Source organism: Canis aureus, chromosome 27, assembly GCF_053574225.1.
Source record: "Canis aureus isolate CA01 chromosome 27, VMU_Caureus_v.1.0, whole genome shotgun sequence".
Taxonomy (NCBI): Eukaryota; Metazoa; Chordata; class Mammalia; order Carnivora; family Canidae; genus Canis; species Canis aureus.
In genome coordinates, this window is record NC_135637.1 from 11,654,573 (window position 1) to 11,681,616 (window position 27,044).

The 27,044-nt window shown below is 37.3% G+C and overlaps 1 protein-coding gene across 11 annotated transcripts in view; it reads left to right on the plus strand.

The window, feature by feature from the left end:
• Positions 1–27,044, plus strand: part of IFT81 (intraflagellar transport 81) — a 112,802-nt gene that overhangs the window by 74,104 nt on the left and 11,654 nt on the right. For 3 of the 11 annotated variants that reach the window (XM_077875558.1, XM_077875560.1, XM_077875559.1), the window contains exons 15-19: positions 612–698; positions 1,670–1,741; positions 1,825–1,910; positions 8,022–8,067; positions 15,008–15,151. In XM_077875558.1, the coding sequence (XP_077731684.1) occupies positions 612–698; positions 1,670–1,741; positions 1,825–1,910; positions 8,022–8,067; positions 15,008–15,151 (435 nt within the window). Of the gene's footprint in view, positions 1–611; positions 699–1,669; positions 1,742–1,824; positions 1,911–8,021; positions 8,068–15,007; positions 15,750–19,374; positions 19,408–27,044 lie in introns of those variants that run through there. The other 8 variants (XM_077875562.1, XM_077875566.1, XM_077875567.1 and 5 more) reach the window with 8 other exon arrangements.

Consider the following 27,044-nt stretch of genomic DNA (forward strand, 5'->3'; position numbering starts at 1 on the left):
TAACCAAGCCCCTGCCTAAGCCTTCAGCGTCTTCTCACACTTCCCAGACATACTCCAGGATAATAACCTACTTGTTCATCCTAAATTATTGTTCCTCTCTCTGACTCCCAAGCCTTTATATATAGTGTTCTTTTTTTCTGAACATTCTCCTCCCTTATTCACCTTCCCCCTAACTATTGTACTAATCCTTCATCCCTCAACTTAGATATCAGTTTCTCTATCCTTGCTGATCTCCAAGCTGGGGTTAGGTCCTGTGAGAGCCCTGCGTTCTCCTATAACACTTAACATTTGCCCATCACAGCACTCAACAGGCTGTTTACTTGTCTGAACATACTTTAGGGGAAGGATTTTGGCTGTTTTGCTCACTGTTGTATCCTCAGCTCCTAATAAAGAGCCTGGCACACAGCTCAATACATGGTAACTATTATTTTTATCAGCACCTTCATCTGTCATAATTCTCAAATGTCTGATTGTTGTATAAATAACTCTTAAGTATGCCAAGAAGCTTTGAGTTAAGTTACAAGACTGACAAGGGCATGCTTTGTTTCAGAGCCACATTTTAGGCCTTTTTTTTTTTTCACTTATTCAATCATTTTATCCTTTCATACTAGGAACTAACCCAGGAGTGTGATGAAAAGAAATCCCAGTATGATAGCTGTGCAGCAGGCCTTGAAAGCAATCGGTCCAAATTAGAACAGGTAAGAAGATAGTTTTTATTTTAACAATTTAGCAGAAACTGCCTATGCATGCATGTTTTCACTACACCAATATCAAATGATTCCCAAATCTTTACCCTCATCCCCTGAGCCAGTCTCCTAAGCTCCAGATATCTTTTTTCCTTCAGGCTTGATGTGTGCACACTGAATGCTCCATCTGTACCACAACCACAAAGTCCAGGTCCCCATCATGCATCTCTTAGATTCCCACAGTAACCCAGATCTGTTCTCCCACCTCCATCCTTGCCTTCCTAAGGTTTTTTCCTCCATAGAGAGCCAAAAAAACCTATAGAAATCTTAGGCCACCCTCCACTGCTTCCCAGTTACTCTTAAAATCTAACTTCTAAACTGTGGTCCATGTGCTCTGGTCCTCATCCACAGAGCCATAGCCATACTGGCCACCTTCCTGCACATCAAACAAGCCAAGCTTATTTTCACCTCATGGCTTTTGCTTATAGCTCTTCTCTCTCTGGAACAATCTGCCTCCAACTCTTTGTCTTGATCTCTCCTTTTCATCATCAGGTCTCAGGCTAAATGCTACTTCCTTCTAGAGGTCTTTTCTGATCACCTTATCTAATATTGCCCGTTCAGTCACCCTATCACAGTCTACTGCTGCCTTTTTTCATAGTACTCACTTCTATCTGAAAGTAACTTCATTACCTGTTTCTTCTACTTGAATGACAGCAGGAATCTGTGTTATTGTTCATACTGTGTCCTCAGCACCTAGCACGGAGTTGGGCACACAGTAGGTACTTAATAAATGAATAACTGAAGCTGTAAGTTTTAGAGTGTTATAAGTAGTCTCTAGAAAAGATTGTAACCTCTGGTAAACAAAATTGTAATCAAAAAAGAAAAAATTATGCTTATGGCATTTTACTGTACATTTAAGGTCATCCTCTCTGTATTTTATTATTCTTTCAATAATGTTGCCCATTTAAAATTATATATTGTAGGAAGTCAGAGGACTCCGCGAAGAATGTCTTCAAGAAGAAAGTAGATACCATTACACAAATTGTATGATTAAGGTATAACAAAGAAAGTGGATCAAAAACTTTTCTGAGATTTTTCTGGATCAAGAACTTAACTAAACCTTAGTCTTTCCACCTAGAACCTAGAAATACAGCTTCGTCGAGCTACCGATGAAATGAAGGCATATGTCTCTTCTGATCAACAAGAAAAAAGAAAGGCAATTAGGTGAGTAATTTTGTTGTTTCTACCTTGAGTTACTTAATGTTTCCACCCATACACTTTTTTTTTTTTTACTAAATTTTTAATTTAAATTCCAGTATAGTTAACATACAGTGTTCTGTTAGTTTCAGTTATACAACATAGTGATTCAGCAATTTTATACATTACTCAGCGCTCATCATGATAAGTATACTCTTAGTCCTCATAACCTATTTCACCCAATCCCCCATTTGCCTCCTCCTCTGGTGTGTTCTCTATAGTTACGAGTCTGTTTCTTAGTTTGTCTCTCACTTTTTTTTCCCTCTTTTTCCCTTTTTCCATTTGTTTTGTTTCTTAAATTCCACATATGGGTAAAATCATATGGCATTTGTCTTTCTCTGACTGGCTTATTTCATTTAGCATTGTACTCTCCAGCTCCATCCATGTTAATACAAATGGCAAGATTTCATTCTATTTTATGGCTGTCTCCTATAGAAGCTTTATAAACAAGGTGGAATTACTAAATTACTAAGATTAGGGGTACTTAAATAAGCAGATACTAAGATATTATTTAGGATTAAATCTTGTTGGGGCCCCTGGGTAGCTCAGTTGGTTAAGTGTCTGCCTTTGGCTCAGGTCATGATCCCAGGATTCTGGGATCGAGCCCCGTGTTGGTGGGGGCTCAGCGGGGAGTCTGCTTCTCCCTCTCCCTCTGCTTGTGCTCTCTTTGTCTCTCTCGAAAAAATAAAATCTTTTATTTAAAAAAAAGGATTAAATCTTGCTGAACATCTTCTGGATAATCCAGCCCTACTACCTAAGTAGGAACACACGTAATTTTCTTGTTGGCTTGCTTACTTTTCTTTTTTATCATGTCAAAAAAACATACAACATGAAATTTGCCATTTTTACCAGTTTTAAATATATAATTCAGTTGCATTGATTACATTCACAATGTTGTGCAACGATCACTGGTATATAATAACAACCCCTTTTCATCATTCCAAACAAAAAAACTCTTGTAATAATTAAACAATAACTCCCCATTCTCTGCCCCCAGGAATACATATAATTTCATGGTTCCTTTTTTATAAGCCCTAAAATTGATCTATTTTTAAGTCCCACGTGGCCTGGACTCTTGTCATCTGCCTGCTCATTGTGTAGTATGTGACTTGTATTTCAGCTAGAAGCTGTGTGTTTGTAGTGTGCCAGCCTTCAAAACAAGGAAGGATGTGTAAATACCAGTAGCCCTTATATGGTGATTTTTTTGATAATCCAAGTTTGTAACATACTGTAATAAATCAAATTCTGCCTAAAAAAAATACATTTATAGTTGAATTGCTAGCTGTGACAAAATGCAGTAATTGAACAAGATAAGCTGTCTTTGCCCCTTACCACAATTCAGATAGATGTTTAACTTTACCATCCAGTAAGAACTTAAAATAAAGGATTCACATTTATTCTAGATTGCAGTTGAGATTTTTAGTGGCGTATATATCAATGTTATAAAAAAGGAATCTAGTAAACGGAATGTTGCAGAGTCTAATTTTTTAAACCTAAAATGCCCTGGAATGCAAGCCAAACTGAAAATGTCCTATAAATAGAACAATATTTTTTCTAGTATTCTGACATATTACACATATTAAATGTACTCATTCACATTCTTTGAATATAACCTTTGCTCAAATAAATTTGTATGGTCAGTGGTAACATTTTATAAATGTGAGAAGTTACTTTTATTCTTGTAAAAAAGAAGTTTTAGAAATTAAGTTCCATTTCTTCCATTACAATATAAATAATAAAGAAGGAAATATTCCCCCTGAACTATATTGGTTTTCTGGCCAGATATTCTTCTTCATCATTTGAAAAATCATCATAAACCTTTACCATTCTTTTGTTTTCCTATAGAAAAATATTTTGGGGATCCCTGGGTGGTGCAGCGGTTTGGCGCCTGCCTTTGGCCCAGGGCGTGATCCTGGAGACAAGGGATCGAATTCCACGTCGGGCTCCCGGTGCATGGAGCCTGCTTCTCCCTCTGCCTATGTCTCTGCCTCTCTCTCTCTCTCTCTCTCTCTCTCTCTCTGTGTGACTATCATAAATAAATAAAAATTTAAAAAAAGAAAAAGAAAAGAAAAATATTTTGCCCTGACGAGAGTAGTACATAAGAATATTATGAATAAAATGCAGTTGGGCAGCCCGGGTGGCTCAGCGGTATAGAGCCGCCTTTGGCCCAGGGTGTGATCCTGGAGACCCAGGATCGAGTCCCATGTCAGGCTCCTGCATGGAGCCTGCTTCTTCTCTGCCTGTGTCTCTGCCTCTCTCTCTCTCTCTCTCTCTCTCTCTGTCTGTCTAATAAATAAATAAAATCTTTTAAAAAATAAAAAATAAATAAAATAAAATGGAATTAATTATACTCTAAACTCATCAATACATGTTTAAAATATTGTTATTATAGACAAAATATTTTTATTGTTATCCCATTTTCTACTTTTATGATATTTTTTAGTAAGACCAAAGGTCTAAGAAAAAAATTGTCTACAAATTTTATTTGAAGGGACAGCATGTTTTATTTCAAAGTACTAAAGAGGGACTCCTAAAATTTTCTTTCTTTTTTTTTTAAATATTTTATTTTTTTATTCATTCAGAGAGAGAGAGAGAGGCAGAGACACAGGCAGAGGGAGAAGCAGGCTCCATGCGAGGAGCCCGACATGGGACTTGATCCCCGGTCTCCAGGATCACACCGTGGGCTGCGGGTGGCGCTAAACCGCTGCGCCATTAGGGCTGCCCCTAAAATTTTCTTTCTAACCTGGTTTTTCCAGTCCTGAGTTTTGTGACCTTGGGCATATCATTTCCTCATCTATAAAATAAGGAGAACAATTTATACTACCAAAGATCAAATTAAATATAATACATGCAGCGGTTATTTGGAAATTGGACAGGAAACAGGACAAGCACTGTATTATGTTCTCTTCCTGAAACCCCAGGGCATGCTTGGTATGTAACAGATGCTCCATAATTATTTCTTGGATAAATTCATGAAATAAATTAAAATAATTACATATTAGTGTAATATGGTAAAAGAGCATGAGCTTTTGTCTTCTTGTTAAAATATAAATGAAAATTCTAAAACAGTTTGGACATTTCTCAGTCCTAGGGTAATAATTGAATTATTTAAAGCTCTCCAAACTTGTGGTGCCTGTGTGACTCAAGCCACTGACTTGATTTTAGCTCAGGTCATGATCTCAGGGTTGTGCGATTGAGCCCCATCTTGGGCTCCACCCTAAGCTTCAAGCCTGCTTAAGATTTTCTCTGTACCTATACTCCTCCCTATACTCCTCTGTCCCTATACTCCCTCGCTAAAAAATAAGTAAATAAAGCTATCCAAACTATAGCTCTTAAGTAAGTTCTTAAGGAATATATCATTTACAATCTCCTAGCTATTTTTACTGGAAAGCCGGAAAGGTAAACAGTTTGACTTAGTATCTCATAAATTTTAAGGTCAAAATAAAAGTTCATCAAGTTTGTGTTTATTCCCCTCCACTCTCATTTCCATGTCCAAATTCTGCCTTCAATCCAGCTCTCTAAGGACTTTGAGTACTTTTTTTTTAAGATTTATTTATTTATTTGAGGGAGAGAGAGTGGGAGCAGGGGAAGTGGCAGAGAGAAAGGGAGAGAAGGTCTCAAACAGACTCTGTGCTGAGTACGGAGCCCGAGGGGAGCCTGGATCCCAGAACCCTGAGATCATGACTTGAACCAAAACACCAAGAGTGGGGCGCTTAACCAACTGAGCCACCCAGGCACTCCAAGGACTTTGAGTACTTTTGATTGCCATTCTCTCCAGTCTAGTCACGTTTACCTCCCTTTCTACATGAATGTGAATCTTCCTTCATTTTAAGCTGCTAGAATTTCTCTTTGTGGTTTATGATTTCTTACATTTCCAGTTTTGTGCTGTTTAACTTCTTACTACGATGTAGCTTTACACAAAAACACTGTCTTTTTCTAAATTTGAAGTCTAAAGTTTCTTTTATCTTCTTTTTATTATTGGTTCCTTTGTCCTCATCCTTCAATCTTTGTCCTTAACACTTTGAGTATCACTTTTTGTCTTATGGAGCATTACAATATAATTATACTTTTGGGGCGCCTCTCTGGCTCAGCTGGTAGAGTATGCGAGTCTTGATCTTGGGATTGTAGGTTCAAGCCCCATGTTGGGTGTACAGATTACTTTTTAAAAATTTTAAATCATAAAAAAAATATATGCATAATTATACTTTTGTTTAAAAATCCAATACAGGGCAGCCCCAGTGGCACAGCGGTTTAGTGCCGCCTGCAGCCCAGGGTGTGATCCTGGGGACCCAGGATCGAGTCCCACATCAGGCTACTTGCATGGAGCCTGCTTCTCCCTCTGCCTATGTCTCTGCCTCTCTCTCTCTCTCTCTCTTTGTGTCCCTCATGAATAAATAAAATCTTTAAAAAAAATCCAATACAATATTATTTGTATCTTTTTATTTTTACTTGAAAATTATTGGGGTTTCTTTAGCTTACAAAAGAAATGCTTGTAAAAATAATAGTGACCATTATGAAGTATAGTACACAAAAACTGAATGTTGTCCATATTGTCATGCCTATTGTTAATATTTTGGTGTAGGGGCACCTGGATGGCTCAGTCAGTTGAGCATCTGACTCTTGATTTTGGCTGACCTCATGATCTCAGGGTTGTGAGATTGAGCCCCTGTCAGGCTCTAGGCTCAGAGCAGTCTGCTTGTCCCTCTTACCGTGCTCCTTCCCCCCCGACTTGCAATTATTCTCTCTCTCTCTCTCAAATAAATAAATAAATAAATACCCTTTAAACAATAAAAATAAATAAATAAAAATATTTTGATATATAATTACTCCATATTCCTTTCCCATGCATGTGTGTGTGTGTGTGTGTGTGTGTTAGCAAATGCATGGGAAAATCTTGTATGTATATGTATACAAAAATCAGGTTAAATTACTTATACAGTTTTTCTTTTTTTAAGATTTTATTTAGTCATGAAAGACAAGAGAGAGAGGCAGAGACACAGGCAGAGGGAAAAGCAGACTCCATGCAGGCAGCCTGATGTGGGACTCAATCCCAGGACTCCAGGGTCACACCCTGGGCCGAAGGCAGGTGCTAAACCGTTGAGCCACCCAGGGATCCCCTACAGTTTTTCTCTTAATTATTTATCTAAAATTCTCTCTTTCAGTATTTATAGCTCTACCCCTTCCTTTTTACAAGTCTATATTATTCCTTTGAATGGATGTACCATAATTTATTTAAATATTTCCCCATCTATTTACACATAGTTTATTTGCAGATTTCACTGTTACAAGCAATGGTGAGGTAAACAGTCTTTACATATATTTTTAGTTATGAGAATTTTTCTTTAGGATGACTTCCTAGAAGTAGAATTGCAGGATTAGATGTTATATAATATTAATTTAAAATGTGTATTCTAAAGGGCAGCCCCGGTGGCGCAGTGGTTTAGCGCCTCCTACAGCCCGGGGTGTGATCCTGGAGACCAGGGATCAAGTCCCACATGGGGCTCCCTGCATGAAGCCTGCTTCTCCCTCTGCCTGTGTCTCTGCCTCTCTCTCCTTCTCTGAATAAATAAATAAATCTTTTTTAAAAACTAAAATAAAAAATAAAATGTGTATCCTTTCTCCTTTCTACAAACCTCTTCAAAAATAAAGTGTGACTGGGGTGCCTATCTGGCTTAGTTGGAAAAGCATGCAACTTGATCTCTGGGTTGTGAGTGCGAGCTCCACCTTGGTTGTAGAGATTACTTAAATAAATAAGAACTTAAAAAAATAAAGTGTAACTTAAGCAAATGTGTTACCATTGTTTTAAGTGTAAATTAACCAGAAATAGTACTCAACATTTTAATTCTCTTTATTTCTTATGCAGTGTTTTGTAGGTTTTTTTCCCCATAAATTACTGTTTACTAGAAGAATTGACAAAAGATGGGGAAAGAGTGTGTTTGGTAATGGTTTTCATTCTGACTCCAATACTCTAAACTATGTTGTCTAATATGTTTATATTGATAAGTTAATTTATAATTTAGTTGTATGATCAAATCAATTGAAGAAAATTGAAGCTAAATCATTATGTTGATTTCCTAGGGAGCAGTATACAAAAAATATTGCTGAACAGGAAAACCTTGGCAAGGTAGGAATATATTATTTATTTTTTTAAGTGTGTCTAATTCAGGCTGTTAGTACATGATTTTATTTTATTTTTTATTTTTTTAGTGCATGATTTTAATATTATTCTTTTTAAAAGGTTATAGTACAGTTTTGTTTTTTTTTTAATTTTTATTTATTTATAATAGTCACACAGAGAGAGGGAGAGAGAGGCAGAGACACAGGCAGAGGGAGAAGCAGGCTCTATGCACCGGGAGCCTGACGTGGGATTCGATCCCGGGTCTCCAGGATCGTGCCCTGGGCCAAAGGCAGGCGCCAAACTGCTGCGCCACCCAGGGATCCCTATAGTACAGTTTTCAAAGGGAAATTGCATCTTTCTTAATCTCTTGCAAAAATGAAGACTCTTCTTCAGGAATTTATGAGTAGAGTGTGTGTATACAAAAGTGAAAGCACATGGATTTTTGGAGAAAAACAAATCTAGTTTTAATTAACAAGAAGTTTGGGATCCCTGGGTGGCGCAGCGGTTTAGCGCCTGCCTTTGGCCCAGGGTGCGATCCTGGAGACCCAGGATCGATTCCCACGTCGGGCTCCCGGTGCATGGAGCCTGCTTCTCTCTGCCTGTGTCTCTGCCTCTCTTTCTCTCTCTGTGACTATCATAAATAAAAAAAAAAAATTAACAAGGAGTTTATGAGAAAGTTCTGGATAAGAAACAAAACTGCCACGTGTAATAAACTATAACTTTTTAGATAATACTCAGGTATCTCTTTATGAGATAAGTATGAATTTATTTATTTAATAAAGACAAAGCTCATTACTGTGATCCAGACACTGGTCCATGCCCTTCACATTGATTCATTTAACACACATAATCAAAAAACCTTCCTTATTATTCCATATTCAGCTCCTTCCCTGCCAGTCTTATGAAAGCAGGAATATGTGATTAAGTCTTGTTTTCTCAGTTCTCTAAGACACTCCTAGTAGAAGAGGTGGTAGATAGTAAAGGCCTTGACCACCAGGACTTAAATGACCTAATTCATTGATTATTTTAATTGACTTCATAAAGCAACACATTTGACAGTAATTTTAAAAATACCAGCTCTGTCGTTCTTTTTTTTAAAAAGAAACATCTATGGGGATCCCTGGGTGGCTCAGTGGTTTAGCGCCTGCTTCAGCCCAGGGTGTGATCCTGGAGTCCTGGGATCGAGTCCCACATCAGGCTCCCTGCATGGAACCTGCTTCTCCCTCTGCACTTCTCTCTCACTCTCGCTCTCTCTCTCTCTCTCTCTCTCTGTGTCTCTCATGAATAAATAAAATCTTTTTTAAAAAATCTATATTTATCAACAACTCAGGACCAGTCATCAAGTAGGCTAGCTTCAGTCCTAGGTTTGTAGTTCTGAACAAGCCCCTTAACCACTTTGGAGTTCACTTCCTCATATTCAAACTGAAATAGGTAGTTTAAAATTTTTCAATTAAATTACCTACATGAGTTCTAAGATTATCTTCAATGATTTTAAATCTGAGTTGCATAGTGAAGGCTAACCACACTTCACTAAACACCATTTTATGTTTCTTAGTTTCACTATTGAAAATTGAAATTTCTTATTAGTTTTTCTAATAAGAAAGTCAAATTTGTAGCACCCTAGTTAGGGATTGTTTAGCTGTAGTTTTTCTTTAAAAATAATGGCTATATATGGAATTTCTATTCAAATGATCATGAGTCTGAAGCTTGCCCATTCTGAAAGTACAAATGAAAAATAAGGCTTTGTTTCATTTTTAATGCATTGTATAATTAAGCTCTTGGTCTGACTCGATTGATGGCAAAATTATTCATCCTTATTTACATTTTCTTTTTTCTTTTTTTGAGAGAGTGCAAGCAGGGGTATGGGACAGAGGGGGAGGAGAGAGAGTATCTTAAGCAGGCTCCACGCTCAGCACAAAGCCCAAGTGGGACTCGATCTCATGACTCTGAGATTGTGACCTGAGCTGAAATCAAGAGTCAGACCCTCAACCTACTTGAGTTACCCAGGCACTCCTCATTTTGGTTTTTTAGATTTATTTATTTATTTATTTTAGAGGGAGCAGAGAGAGGCAGAGGGAGAGAGAGAAAAAGTCTTAAAACAGGCTCCACGCGGAATGCAAAGCCCAATGTGGGGCTCATTCTCATGACTCTGAAATCACAACCTGAGCCAAAACCAAGAGTCGGTTGCTCAACCAGCTGTGCCACCCAGATGCACCTTTATTTACATTTTCTGGTTTGAATTGTTAATTAAAAAATATACATGTATCTCTGCTTTTATATAAGCACTGAATTGGCTTCCATAAACCTATTAAGTAATATTCTAAAGTTAAACTTTAGAAAATAAATGGTATGGAAAACAATAACATAATTACTAAATAGACTTTTGTAAAGTCTTTTGAAAAAGACTCCTTTAAAAACTAAAAAACAGGGGCACTTGGGTGGCTCCATCGATTCAGTGCCTGCCTTCAGCTCAGGTCATGACCTCAGGGTCCTGGAATCGAACCCCATATCCGACTCTCTGCTCAGCAGGGAGTCTGCTTCTTCTGCTCCCTCTCCCTCTCCCTCTATGTTCTTTCTCACTCTCATGCTCTTTCAAATAAATAAAATCTCTAGAAAACCATATGAAGACATTTATTATGGAAAATTTCAAGTCTAATAAAAGTAGAGAAATAATGTAATGAATTTATGTGTAACCATCAGTCAACTTCAATAATTAAACTCATGACCAGTCTTGTTTTTTCTATAGTCCCATCCATTCCCACCCCAACTCATTTTTAGGTGAATCTCAGAGATCTTATTATTATTTTTTTGGTCATATTTCAGTTTGTATCATAAAGGCTGTTTTTGAACATAACCACATGCCATTATCATGCCAAAAATAATTTAACATAATTGCATAATACCAAATGCCCAATGTTCAAATTTCCCTGATTGTCTCACAATTTCTTAATGGTATATTTGTTTGAATCAGGATCCTAATAAGAGTTCATACAGTGCTATTAGTTAATATAGCTCTTAAGTCTCTTTCTCTAGGTTACTCTTTCATCTTTTTTCTTTACAATTTATTTGTTGGAAAGTTAAAAAAAAAAAAAAACTGGTTATTGTCCTGATGCGTTTCCAACATCCTGAACTTTGCTAATGCATCCCTGTGGTGTCAACTACATATTCTTCTGTCCCCAGTATGTCCTGTGAATTGGTAGGTAGATCTATAGGCTTGATTAAATATGATTCGATATTTGGAAAACATACTTTATAGGTGGTAGTATATACTCTGTCCAGAAGCTCTGTTTTTATAATGTAGGCAGCCAATGAAATCACTTCCTAGATCCATTAAGTCATTAGAGATTGCAAAAGGATGACTTTCTAATTATGTTGTTCCTTCTTCATTTATTGGCTGGAATAATTCTGTAAAGAACAACTCCTTATCAACTACCTAGTTACCCTAAGGTACAGTTCATATAAGAAAGGCAGAATAACTGCTTGATTTGCTTATTTGCTGCTTTTCAAAATGATGAGTTTTTTTTAAACATCCTTGACAAGTATCTTTATGAATCTTAGATTTAACTTATTAGATATGTGTTGATCTATTTTAATTACTATTCCTGTCAGTGCTCAAATTGTACCATGTTTGGCTACTGGAAGTCTCTTGAATCCTTTTGAAATATTTTTGAAACAATCCTGCTAGACTTTGATGGCTTATTTTCTGGTATGACAAAACATTCCAGAGTTGTCCTGTACATGTCTTGTTCCAAACCTAGAATTGGCCATTTCTCTAAAAAAGTGTTCATCTGTTCTTTCTTTGTGATTTGTGAATAAATGCCCATCATGTTAATGTAAATAAAAAATGAAAGGAAACCTTAAAACTGATTCCTTCATTCTATCAGAGATATTGTGAGTTCTGTGCGCCTTCTTCCATTTATGGGATGACATGCCACACTCAAAAGGAAAAAAAGAAATAATTTTATGTTTGAAAGCATATATTTTAATCAAGTTGTAAACAATCACTAGAGATTTTTGGGTTTTAAGATTTAGTGTGATTATCAAGAATTAGCTTTCATCCAAACATTTCATGTTAGGTAATATATTTTCTCATATGAAAACGTTCCTCTCTTTTGTTTTGAAAAGTATGTGGATAGATGCTTTGTGTAGAGAAATATTTATCAAACCTGAATCCTTTCAAAGACCCAAATGTAATTGCTAATTACAGTGTGGCGTTTTACTGCAGGATCTTTGCAAAAGTGGTAGCAGCAGTCTGACAAGTGTATTTTAGCAAAAGGAGCCATTGATTAGCTGATCCCCCAATTGTCAGTCTGTATCGTTTAAGAAACAGTTCCTCAATCCTCTCCTTGCTAGAGTAGATCTAAAACACCAAACCTAGCCTTTCAAAGTCATGATAGCCAAAGTCTTTGAAACCAGCATAGACTGGACATCCACAGCCCTCCTCACGCCAACTGAGTTTTTGGAATTATACCAGCCAATAGTGCTACGATTCACACTACCATATACTAGAATTTGCCTTATCAAGTACTGTGGAATACTGTACTGAAAGTTATAAATTCCCTCACCCCTATTATACCACCTCCTCTTTAAAGAGCAATGAAATCTGTGACGAGTATTTTTTGTTCAACTATCAACAAAACAGTAATATTAAAAATAAATTATATACTAAGGCAATTGCATTCATAAATTTAAAGGTTTCAAATACACATGGTTATGAAGCACATTAAATTTAATGTTTCTGACACAGATGGTACCCACATCCTGTCTTCGGTTTCTTTAAATAACTTACAGGTTGTTGGGATTTTTGGCAAAGAATTATTCCAATAACATAAGAACATTTATAGCTAAGTAGTACCTTAATCTTAAAATCATTCTAAGAACTCTTAAAATTCTTGATCTGACTTACCACTTTTGTTTTAGTTCATTAGGACAAAAATATTTGTCAGATACTTTAAGTTTTTATTTAAATTCCAGTTAACATACAGTGTAACATTAGTTTTAGGTGTGCAACAGTGATTCAGCACTGCATACACTACCTGGTGCTCCTCACAAGTGCACTCCATAGTCCCCATCACATCAACTATTTAACCCATCCTCCCACCCATCTGCCCTCTGGTAACCCTCTGTGTTCTCTATAGTTCAGTCTGTTTCTTGGTTTCTCTCTCTCTCTCTCTCTCTCTCTCTCTCTTTTGTAACATAGACTTAAATAGATGTATTTGCATGCCAGGTATTGTGTCAAAAATTTGCTGGCTATATTTAAATTCTATTTTTTTAAGTTTTTTTTTTTTTTTTTTTAGAGAGAGGGGGCACAAGCATGGGGAGGGGCAGAAGGAGAGGGAAAAGCAGACTCCCCACTAAGCAGGGACTGGACCCCTGGTCCCAGTACCACGGGACCACTACCTGAGCTGAAGGCAAGTGCTTAACTGATGGAGCCACCCAGGTACCCCCAAATTCTGTTTTCTTAATTCTGCTCTGCTTTCTGTTGCTATTTGCTGATATTAGCCATAGCTGGGGAGGGCAGTCTTCAGTAGAGTGTTTTGAATCTAGTCCTCAGCTTAGTTTAGCCTATTATCTGGGCAAGTACCAATGACCAGACTTCTCATTTGTGTCCTTAAATCAACTAACTATGAGATCAATCATATGCCAAGAGAGGAAAGGATGGGGATGTTTCTCTCTTACCTGTTTCCGTGTCTTTGGTTGTCTTTCTGTCCTTGGGGGTTTCTCACGTTCAGTGTCACTGTGTGCATTTCTGTCACACTGCGTTTCCTGATGTGTGCACTATCATCATCTCTGTTTTCCTCTGCTTACCTGCCTACTTTCTCCTCTTCTTTCCTTCCTCTCATTGCCTCTTTCTGCTGTGCCTCCTTTCAGTCACCCTTTCTGAATTTGCCCTGAGGTTGAACCAAAGTATATATTTACAATTTATTGAAGGTTTTCTTGTTTATAATTTTAGAGTCTGAGTAGAACAGTTTTGACAAAGGGAATCATACAGGCTATTAGTAACACAATTCTGGGGGCACCTGGCTCACTTAGTTGGTAGAGCATGAGACTCTGAATCTCAGGGTCATGAGTTTGAGCCCATGCTGGGCATGGAGCCTACTTAAAAATAAATAAAAACAGGGGATCCCTGGGTGGCGCAGCGGTTTAGCGCCTGCCTTTGGCCCAGGGCGCGATCCTGGAGACCCGGGATCGAATCCCACGTCGAGCTCCCGGTGCATGGAACCTGCTTCTCCCTCTGCCTATGTCTATGCCTCTCTCTCTGTGTGGCTATCATAAATTAAAAAAAAAAAATTCTGAGAAGGACTTGGCCTATTTAGTACTGTACTTTTTTAAAAAATCACAAAACCTTCTTCCTGAGGAATATATACATACAATTTGATTTATTTGGACGCATATAGAGCACACACAGATTCAGGAGAGAATATAATATTTAATAATAATAACAACATATATGATAGTTTATCAAGTATTTCCAGATCTATTATGTCATGTGAAAAAATAATCTTATAACGCAGATAATTTTATAATTATCCCCTATTATCAACCTTAATTGACAATTGAGAAAACTGAGTTCCAGAGAAATGGTATTACTTCCAACAAATGGAAGTAATACCAGCTGGTGACAAAGCCACATTTGAAACCAAAGTCTTCTGACTTCCAAACTTCTCATTCTTTTTAACATATCATGATACTGTTCACTTTGCTGATTCCCTTTAATTTTTCCCTCCCTTTCTATTTTCATATTATTTTTAACTTAAGGCTTCCTACGTCTATAATCAGTTTAATTTTTATCATCTTAGTCTTCATACATCTCAGGAGAACCTGGTTTCATTAACTGTTATTCATCAGATGTACACCATATCATATTCTTGTGATGATCACAATAGAAGTAAATCCCTGTAACTGAGATTTAATCATTCTTGCTTTGTTTTGTTTTTAATGGTAGAAACTCCGAGAAAAACAAAAAGCTGTACGAGAAAGTCATGGTCCAAACATGAAACAAGCAAAAATGTGGCGTGATTTTGAACAGTTGATGGAATGTAAGAAACAGTGCTTTCTGAAACAACAAAGCCAAACTTCCATTGGTCAGGTAATTCAGGAGGGAGGAGAGGACCGGCTGATACTCTGAATTCATGTGTCATCATTTGAGGTTTTAGTTGATATTACTAGATGTAATATAAATTGTGTAAGCACAATCCCATAATGTATTTATTTTCTGGAAAGTAATTTGTACAACATTTTGCTTTCAGATTAGCATTCCCTGTTAAGTTTCCTTGGAAGAAAATGTTAATAAGTTAGATCTAGGTTTTAAAGTTTTTTAAAATGAAAACAGCTTTTATTGTTTTGCTTAGTTTAGATATCAGTGGTGTCTTAGGAGTTTTATGAGACAGGAGACTACGTTTACTCTCCATAAATGTAAGCATATGTCCATTAAGAAGCATGTAGTTTTCTTTTTAATGCAATAACCCAATGGCTTAATGTTCTTCTTAATCTTTTTTTAACTTTAGAGGAATCTTTTAGGAACTAATATCTCTTGTTTTGAAGAAACATTTATCTGAAGTTCAGCAATTCCTACAGTTTCACTTCAGTTTCTCTTTCTTCTGTAAAATTCAAGAAAATTTACTATTTTAAATAACATATTTGTTCTGTCTGTATTATTTAAAGACAAATAAAACTTGGTGCACATATGATGGCTATTTATTTTTTAATTATATAATTGTGTCAAATTATTTTTTAACTATTCATGTTCTAGTATTAAATTTAAGGATTTTTACTTATTTTCATTCAAAATCTATTATAGTATTTAGGTCTTACGGACTGTTATTTTAAATATAAAAAATAGTAATAGGGATCCCTGGGTGGCGCAGCGGTTTAGCGCCTGCCTTTGGCCCAGGGCGCGATCCTGGAGACCCGGGATCGAATCCCACGTCAGGCTCCCAGTGCATGGAGCCTGCTTCTCCCTCTGCCTGTGTCTCTGCCTCTCTCTCTCTCTCACTGTGTGCCTATCATAAATAAATAAAAATTAAAAAAAATAGTAATAGAATATAGAAATTATCATGTGCTAAAAAGCTACAATAGGATTCCAAGTGAAATTCAAGAGTCCAAAGTGCTTCTAATTTCTGCTTCATTTGGACAGAGTACTTGAAAACTTCTTTGATTTTTCCTTAAAGAAAGATGAAATTCATATGGTACCTTTCATTTCAGTTTCATTATACTTATTTAAATGTCTTTCCCTTAGGTGTGCCTGGGTGGCACAGTTGGTTAAGTATCCAACTCTTGATTTGGGCTCAGGTCATGTTCTTAGGGTCCTGAGCTCTCATCAGCCTCCACACTCCGCACGAGTCTGCCTGAGACTTCTCCCTCTGTCCCTCTGCCCCATGCTTATTTTCTCTCTCTAAAATAAATAAATCTGGGATCCCTGGGTGACTCAGCGATTTAGCGCCTGCCTTTGACCCCGGGGCGCGATCCTGGAGTCCCAGGATCGAGTCCCACGTCGGGCTCCCGACATGGAGCCTGCTTCTCCCTCCTCCTGTGTCTCTGCCTCTCTCTCTCTCTCTCTCTCTCTCTCTCTCTCTCTATGTCTATCATAAATAAATAAATCTTTAAGAAAAAGCAAAATAAATAAATCTTTTTTAAAAAATGAAATGTCTTCCCTTTAGATTTGAAAACTCAGATTTCAGATTATTCTAGATTATTAGCATGTCAGTCTTGGGTTAGTTCTCTGTAGCTAGCTATCCTGGGATGGCAGTAAGAGGCAAAAAACATTTCAATGAAAAAGTTGTTTCTACCCTGTGCAAAACATACAAACTTGATTATGGGATCTCTTTGTTTCCAAGTAGGTTCTACTCTTACTTTTTGTTTGAAAGCTTCTTTCTTGGTAATCAGAGAAACTTACCAGCATGGGAGAGTATTGGTAACTCTAGGAGCTATCGCAAGAAGAGATGGGATCCATCAGAGCAACGAAGAACTTACCAATAAAGTGTGGAAAGAAACTTCTTGGGGCGCCTGGGTGGCTCAGTCAATTAAGCATCTAACATTGGCTCAGGTCATGATCCCGGAGTCCTGGGATGGAGACCTGGCATCCAGTAGAGCTTACTAACCAGCAAGGAGCCTGCTTCTCCCTCTACCTCTGCCCCTCTCCCTGAGCTCTCCCTCCCTCTCTCTGTCTCTCCCTCTCTCCCTCCCGCTCACTCTCTTTCTCAAGTAAATAAATAAAATGTTAGGGGAAAAAAAGAAACTCCTTTTAATTAATTTCAAGAAAAAAAGAAGCATTTTAATATTATTATGTGGTTTGAATCTGGTCCTTAGGTTACTTTATCCTCCTATTTGGACAAGTATCAGCTACCAGAATTCTTATTTGTGCCTTTATTTTTTTTAAAGGTTTTATTTATTTATTCATGAGAGACAGAGAGAGAGAGGCAGAGACACAGGCAGAGGGAGAAGCAGACTGCATGCAGGGAGCCCAATGTGGGACTTGATCCTGGGACTCCAGTATCACGCCTTGGGCGGAAGGCAGCGCTAAACCGCTGAGCCACCCGGGCTGCCCATCATTTGTGCCTTTAGATCAACAACTAGATCCACTAGATCTAAAAGAGGAAAGGCTGTGTTTCAGTGTGGAAACAAACCTTTCTTAATTCAATAAATCAGTTTTTGAACATTAAGGTAGATGCATTTGCTCAGTGTTGGCTACTGGCTTGTTATTTTTAAGCTAGTAGCGAGTGATGTTCCTTTAACCAGAGTATGAATTCCTTTTCAAATATTTGAAAAAGACTAGATGTCCCTCACAGAAACAACATTTTATTCCCCTAAGGAAAATCAATTTGTAAGATTATTAAGCTTGGTGATTACTTTTTTTAGCCTTCACTATCCTTGATACTCTTCTCTTAATTTTAAAAATTGTTAATGACAGATACTCCAAGGAATGCTTATAATTCTGATTTGATTATTACTTGCCATCTTTAGTCCACACAGAAAGTATATGTGGATTAGACGCTAGGCAGCTCCAAAATTACTTTATTAACTGAAGCAGAACATCATTATTACTTCAAGAAAAGCAAGCTGGAAAAAAAAAAAAGCAAACCCTAAAAGTACAGAGTTATTTATAGTTTTTATGTAACATTGGACATTTAGTAATGCATCTTTATGGGTTTTATACAGTGACTTTCCACTCATTTTGTGATTTGATTGGAACATGAAAAAGGTTTGACTAACTCTGACAGTTTTTGACAACTGGCACTTACAGAAGAGCCTATTACATTTTTCCTTCAGGATTGATACTCTAGCTGGCTAATTGATGAGAGTACTTAATTGTTTTGGAAAATAATCTGTCTTCCACATGATGGCCCAAATAAAGAAGAAAAATGTAGCCTGTGAAATCTGCTTTTGCGTTCATGGATTTGCTTCTCCTAGGACATGGTGTTGCCAACTATTGCATGGGACTGACTGTATAAACTGTAAATTTCAAAAGGCCACTGCTTATCTTCCTTTCTATATTAGCTCAGGAAATAATCCGACTTTAAAGGTTTTCCTTTAAGAACAATCTTATAATAGGATAATGTCTTTTCTGTTATAAGTCTATTAACAAATCCAAGATTCTGTATTTTTCCGGTCCAGAGAGTGTACCAGAAAAATGTTAGTTAGAACATTGTTTAAAGGCTTGTGGAGGGATCCCTGGGTGGCGCAGCGGTTTGGCGCCTGCCTTTGGCCCAGGGCGCGATCCTGGGAGATCCGGGATCGAATCCCACATCAGGCTCCCGGTGCATGGAGCCTGCTTCTCTCTCTGCCTCTCTCTCTCTTTCTCTCTCTCTCTCTCTCTGTAACTATCATAAATGAATAAAAAATTAAAAAAAAAAAAGGCTTGTGGAAATCAAACCAGATCTCAGGAAGTTACAGAACACTTAACCTTCTTTAGATTAATACTTTTTATCATTTTGCTTAATTTCAATGGGCAGCAATAATAAAATATGCCATTTCATTAAACTATATCAAATCCAAATGTATCACTCTGCCTTATTTATATAATATATATAAATTTTCTGGAAAATTTTAAGCTCTGTGCATTTTTCAAGTTTGATTATTTCTTAACTTTTAAGCTAACATGATAAGAGCACCTTTTGGTAATTGGAGTACAATGAATATATTGCTTAAACTAAAAATGTGTAAATATAGTGAATTCTTCTGAATTGAATTTGAAAATATGCACAAATGAATAACTTGACAAAGCTGCCTTTACAAAGGCAAAATCCAATTTGTATTGAAAAATGACTTCCTATGGAGATGTGTGTCTTATAGAAATCTCCTTGTCATACACAGGCATTTATCCTACATTAGTGACTAATGAATATGAATCAAAGGTTTGTTTCTACAAACGATTCTAGGCACTTACATCATTCCTCTTGTTTGGCATGAAGGAGTGTTTAGCCCTAGAGAGTGGGTAAGTAAGCAACCTGATGATTAACTTCCATTAAACTTAGTTATTTCAATAACTTATCCATTGTTGTAGTGAAAGTAAGATCTAGATTGTATATATAATAAATCCTTTTTTAAACAATCTGTGGCAGCCAGGAGATTTTTTTTTAAGTTGCACTTTTATTAAATATAAAATTGCTTCTCTATCCAGAAGGAGCTACTGGCTCAGCTCCTTTTCCCTTTCCTTTTAATGAGAACAGTTTAATTAGAGCTGTTTAGTATATGGCAGCCCGGCATGAGGTGAGCATTTTGTCCAGGACGGATAGAGACCATCCAAAGTTATCTGTATATTTTTGATCTTTGACTCTCCCATCTTAAGACAATACAAAAAAGAGAAAGTTGGCTGTAACAGTCATTCAGTCCCATCCCATCCTTGCAAAAGAAATAAAAAACTAAAACACAGAATCCAAGCAAGTATTTTTTAAAAGACTTGGACAAACATATGCTTTCTGCTCCCATGCTCCCTCTTTTGGCAAAGTGGAAGTACTTTCTCTGCAAACAGTTAATTTCACAATTTCCTCTCTAGGATTACTGAGAGACTTTGAGTCACCAAACTCGGTTTACTGCTATGGAAATTCACTCTTCAGACAGAACACAGGAGGAAATTAAAGATTTCTGTTTTTCAGTGAAAGTATTGGTTTCCACCTCAGTTCAGAGTGTAGCAGCAAGTTCCTGGCAGGGCTGCTGCTTAGTACTGCACGTGGTAACCTGGTAAATAGCCATAGAATTTTGGAGCTTGCAAGGAACCTCAGGATGATTTGTGTGGTCATTTATTAAATTGGGACCTTTGAGAGCTCTCTTTCATCCTCTCAACAGTGCAGAAATCAGTACTGCACCGCTTATAGCAAATCACTTTCCAGCCTCAGTGGAGTAACCGCAATGCGGCTCACTCCTCACGAGGGAGCCTGTTTCATTGTTAAAGAGCACTGATTAGTTTCTGGGTTCTAAAAATGAATCAAACTTACAGAGAGAGGAAAAAAATTTAAATATCATTTAGGCAAAGCAAGATTGAACCAATTTTACTCTGTGAAGCTTTGTAACTATAATCATTATTGAGCACTTAATATGGACCAGATACTGTCCTAAGTGCTTTCTGGGTCTGAACTAATGTAACTCTCACAATAACCCTAGGAGGTACATACTATTATATCCATTCAATAGATGAGGAAACAGGCACAGATAGGCTTTCACAGTATTACACAGCTAATCACTGTGGGCAGAGCCAGGACTGGAAACCTATGCTCTTCACTCCTCTGCTCTATGAACTACAGTGTGACCCCTGTATATACTGGTTGAATATGTGCAGGCAGCTTGATGTCCATTTAAAGAACTATAATTGTGTGAAATTATGATTCTTTTTTAAAAATCTGTTCACTTAATGTACCTAAGAAAAAACTTTAGTAAATGAGTGAAAATAAACTACCATCCAGATTTGGGAATTATGCTAAAAATGAATGTCAAGTAAATGCATAAAAGAAAGGAGTAATAGTTTTAGATATAGAACAAATGGAAGCTTTATAGGTTGTAATTTAAATCTCCATAAAAGTGTTAAAATCATATATGTCTTGTTGCTGACATATAGATAGATTCCAGTTTTTTATTTTATGAATAATGCTGCAATGGAACTTAAAAATTGAATACAATACTTAATTTGAAATACAATATTAAGCAAAACCACTAAATTTATTTGATTTGGTCGAATCCAGAATCCACTGAATTGTGAGCTGTTGTTTTTTTTAAGATTTTATTTATTCATTTGAGAGAGAGAGCATGAGCAGAGGTCAGAGTGAGAAAGAGGAACAGGCTCCCCACTGAGCAGGGAGCCCCACATGGGGCTCCATCCCAGGACCCTGGGATCATGACCTGAGCCAAAGGCAGATAGATGCTTAACTGACTGAGCCATGCCGGCGCCCCCATTGAATTGTTTTATAGACATTTCTTGCCTTCCTCAGTGAAAATGCCAAGGCTAAACCAAAGAAGTTAGCAAGATTTTACTTGATTAATTGAAGAATGAAATTGCAAATTCATTTATTTATTTATTTGCAAATATTTATTATCTTCTGTGTGCCTGACATTGTGCTCAGTGCTAAAATCTAACGTGAATGTGACCTGTTTTGACTTTCAAAGAGCTCACTGTCTAGAAGACTCTACTTTTATGTAGCAAAAATTAAAGATCTTTTATGTTTAAAAAAAAACAAGGAGCTCAGAGGAAGAAGCAACTAAATCTGACATGGGGGACTGAGGAAAGACTATTAATGGAAGAGGTAGGACTTCAGCTGGGTTTGTAAGAATGAGTTAAGATTTTGATAGTCATGGGAGAGGAGAAAGACATAAAGGTGTCTGAGAACATGGCATGCTCAGGAAATGACAAGAAATCTAGTATGGCTCAGAAAGTAACCCAGGTGCATGAGGGAGAGGAAGGAACTTCTATCATGTGCCAAGCTCTGTAATTTGTTGTGCTAGGTACTCAGCTAGACTCTCTGAAAAGGTACAATAAGTGTATAAGACATGGCCCCATCATTAACAGGACTAACAATACATTGAACGGCAGCAAACATATTAGAACCCAATAATCAAGTGCTAAATTCTGTGGTGCTATCAAAGTTCAATCACAACAGAGACCTAAAGAGGACTAAAGGGTCAAAGTGGAGTCCTAGGAAGTCTCATTCAAGAAGGAAGAATGATGGGGGCCTGAAAAGATGAGGATTTGGACAGGTGAATGGAAGAGCGTGAGAGGAACGCAGATGGATGAAACCAGCAGGTGCTCATTGGCCCTTTCCTGCATCCAACTCCGTATCAAGCACATCAAGCAGGAAAAGGCATAGCCTTCCCTTTCAGGAACTTGAAGTCTAGTTATCAAGATGAGAAATGTAACCAACAACTGAAGCAGTTTTTAGCACTGGATCATCCAGTAGGCAAACTGAGACACACTGAATTTTCTGAAAGTGTTTAATATTTCAGGGATCAAAAAAAAATATTTCAGAGATCAAAGAAGTTTTCTTTAGAAAAATAATAACTGGAGCACCTGGGTGGCTCATTCAGCTGAAGTGTCTGCCTTCAGGTCATGATCCCAGGGTCCTGGGATCGAGTCCTACATCAGGCTCCCTGTTTAGTGAGGAGTCTGCTTTTTGCCCTCCCTGTGCCTTCACTCCCCCTGCTTGTGCTTTCTCAATCTCTCCCAAAGAAATAAAAATCTTTGGGGGGGGGGGAAAATAAAAATCTGAACTATTAGACTTCCTTACACTTGTCTCAGGGTTTAGGATCTCTAAAAGTTTCAATGCAGCTTTCTGGAATAGGATTAGGAGTTAACAGACCTAAGGGCAAAAGGAGAAAACACTTTGGGCTGGAACAGTTCGGGCAGGCTGGAGAAGGAGCTGCAGGTACAAGTTAAAATCCTTCTGGACACAAGGGCAGAATGTGGCTCAGGGAGGAAGCAAGAATTCCGTGAGGAAGAGGAAGTGAGAAAGGAATGCCCCTCGAGTGCTAGCCAGGCAATACTAGAGGGAACTGGGACTAATTTGGAGATGGAAACCAAATTGTTGAAGGTTTTGAGGTGGTGCAATTGGGAGTCATGTCCTTATGGTGTATGATAATCAGGAGTTGTTAATATCCCTGCTTCTCCTTGGACACTTGATGAAATGAGAGACTTGCTACATTGTAGAGAATGACAAACTGATCACTGCCCCCAGGAGACTGCTATCATGGACTAAGTTTGGTTTTTTTTTTCATGACAGAGGAGAGGCAATAAGCCAGTTACTTATTTCTTTGCATTTAGGGGGATTTTTTTTACACTAATGCAGAAAATCGGCCTTTTATTCTTTGATTCAGGTTACAACACTGTGCCCTCTCTACCATCACTCTTTTGTTCCATGTAACATTTTCAGAGGTGTGAAAAAAAATTGATAATTCCAAGGAATCAGGCTTAGAAACAGTATATTTAAGAGTTATACGTCTGTTGAGAGGCATTTTTATAAGTTTACATGATTTTCTCTATATTAAAAAATGTGAGAAAGAATTCAGAGCTGATGTAGAACTGTGCTTGATTTCTTTTTCTTGAGAGTAGGAAAAAGAACTCCTTTTTGTTGTAGTTAATTGCCAAGTCACCAAGGAAAGCCTCCACGCTTGACGAGACCCACTTGCTAGTGACTTGGCAATGTCAAACAAATGTTCAACTTTTATTCTGACACTTCTTGAAGAATTTGATTGAAACTATATATGTCCAGATAACACTCAGCAAAGTGCCCTTCTTGCATTTGTTTCAAGATATATTTGGAAACAAGAGAGATGACCTTGGATGCAGCTGCTTTTCCAATGTAGGACTTCTCTCTGGGTCTACTGAATATTTCCCAACATTGAAAATTCAAAGGATGGAAAAACATTTTAGTTACTATATGCCATAAGTCCTATGATGGAGGATCCCCGCCCCCTCCAGCGATATGTTCTGCCTCTAAAAGAATGATATATTTAGACCACAAACTCTATGTTAGCTTTCTAACCATCTATTTCAAAGTACATTTAGAAACACATTTGCTTTTCATCAGAGCGCCTTTTTGTAATCTAAATTGAGCTGTCCTTGCTTTTTAAAATATTTTAGCATTTGAGAAATAAAAAATAACAAGCGGTTAACCTTTCACCTTTGCTTTCTGGCATTCAGAATTTGTTCTGAAGCCAGGTTTCATTGTGGCTTGATGTAAGATCTAAAAGAAGACTGGGGAGGCTCTGACATCCCCGGCTAAGGTTATTGCCACCTGTCCAGATGACAATACAAGTCCTGCTAGCCTAACCTCAAGCCTGAAAGCCAAGGTTAGCTTCCAGTTGAATCTACATTTAGCCCATGAAGATGGATGGTTTTAACTGTCATTACAGTGACGTTCTTTCAGTTACCATTATGCATATTTTGGAGGTTTAAGCAGTTCCATTTTTAATTTGTCATCACAGTCACAGGACAAGACTTAGGTAACCTGTTTGATGAAGTGACTTTACTTAAGCAAATAAATAAGAATTAGAGTCTGATCATTGTCCTTCATGGTATATTACCAGAGATAGTAACATTTTCTATTTTCATAGAATATCCTAAGATGTTATAGTCAGAGTATTTACAGAGATGATTGCATTGTTAGCAACAGTACATGAATTCCCAGTAAAATGTGTTAGGCATGTGCACATGCACACATGCACCTGCAGACTAGAAAAATACTGTATTATAATACTTGAAAGCATAGCTTATTCTCAAGGATTCCTTATTGCTTGATTTGGAATCAGATTAATTACATCAACCATTAGCCATAAGATGAGTGATTTTGAATAGTCAACAGATTATAAAAACTATCACCACTAAAATTCTTTTAAAGATGATCCATCCCATCAGATAATAGTCTGATCTCAAATTTTTAATTGTTATAAATTATTGCCCCAGCCTTGCTTTGCAATTTCCAAGTTCAAAAACTGGTGACTTTTATTTTTAATCTGACATTTACCCATTTATAAGAACGGATTTTCCATGGGCATAGCTATCTTGTGTACATTTCCATTATTTTACTCACGTTGAACTAGAGTAATTGCTGCAGTCACGGCACAATTAAGGAAACAAGAGTTAATAGTAGCCAAACTAATAGATTTTATAAGATAAGCAGTAAAGTTTGCTCCTACTGGTGCCAAAGACAACTCCCAGCTGCACAACTTTTGAGCTGTGCTGTATAATGATATGAAAAAGGAAAATAAGATGATACCTACAAAATGTTTCCAAGATCTATAGTGCTCAAGGAAGATTTTAATGAGAGAAAAGTCTCAGAGAAAAAGTAGTTTTATTTTAAGTAATACAGAGATTAAATGTGAGTTTTGCTGAATGTTTTCATAAAACATTATCTTCCAAATGTATGTTTTCTCATTCCCTTTTTATAAAAACATATACAAAACTTTGAGCCAAAAAGAATATTCCTGCATGGTTTGTGCTGATTACGTTTGTCAGGATTGTCAGGAACCCTTTTCCCTCTATCCAGCTCTCCTTATATTCTCAGATACTCTTAACCAAATCAGGGCATTATTGATGTTCAGTTAGTTAAGTATTCATTGCTTGGGAATTAGTATCTCGCTGTCAACTTTCCTAGGACAGGAGAGATTTCTAGCAACTACAAAGTGAATGCATTTCTCTAAACCCTTTTTATCTGTGTCTTCCATAGATGGAATTCATATCCAGCTGCCTGCAGATTTATATAGATTCTGGTTTATCCAAATATTTGCAGTACCATCAAATCAAGAGTTTCTTTTGTTCTTATCATGCCCAAATATCTTACCTTGATCTTTTTGTTACAAAATCCAGATGTGTTTGTTTAATGAAGGCAGATCGAATATGTCCCTGGTTCAAACTCATTTTAGCATCATTTGTTTTTTCTGTCCATGATCCTCTCCAACTTTTTTTGTTCTCATATTTTTTTCTCCTTGTTTATGTATCATTCCATTACTATTTAAACTTTCTCTCATTATATCTCACATATTTTCTTGCCACTAATAAGTTCACTTTTGGAGCATCTTCCAATTTTTTTTTTATTGAGGCAAATTTGATATATAACATTATATGAGTTTCAGGTGTACAACTTATAATTAATCATCTGTGTACACTGATGATGGTACAACTCTGTGATGATGCTACAGCTCTATATTAGGAAACACTGAATGTGTGAATGCACTAAAAACCACTTTAAATTGGTGAATTGTGGGATCCATGGTTGGCTCAGAGGTTTATTTTTTTTAAATTTTTATTTATTTATGATAGTCACAGAGAGAGAAAGAGAGAGAGGCAGAGACATAGGCAGAGGGAGAAGCAGGCTCCATGCACCGGGAGCCCGATGTGGGATTCGATCCCGGATCTCCAGGATCGCGCCCTGGGCCAAAGGCAGGCGCCAAACCGCTGCGCCACCCAGGGATCCCGGCTCAGAAGTTTAGCACCTGCCTTTGGCCCAGGGCATGATCCTGGGTCCTGGGATCGAGTCCTGCATCGGCTTCCTGCATGGAGCCTGCTTCTCCCTCTGCCTGTGTCTCTGCCTCTGTGTGTGTGTGTGTGTGTGTGTGTGTGTCATGAATAAATGAAATCTTAAAAAAATTGGTGAATTGTGGGGTATGTGAATTATGCCCCAATAAAACTGCTAAAAATAAAAATATAGGGCAGCTCAGATGGCCCAGGACATGATCCTGGGGACCCAGGATCGAGTCCCATGTGGGGTTCCCTGCACGGAGCCTATTTCTCCCTCTGCCTGTGTCTCTGCCTCTCTCTGTGTGTGTGTGTGTGTGTGTGTGTGTGTGTGTCTCATGAATAAATAAGTAAAATCTTTTTAAATAAAAATATAAAAATATAGTAACAAGTCAAATAATATCAAACAATATTAGTTTAAAAAAACAAAAAGCCCTCAACAACCTCAGTCTTCCTACTTCTCTGAGGCATTTCCAAAGTTAGCTTCTGGAATATTCCTCCAGATGTTTTCATTATATACATAAGTGCTTGTGTGTATTTACAGCCT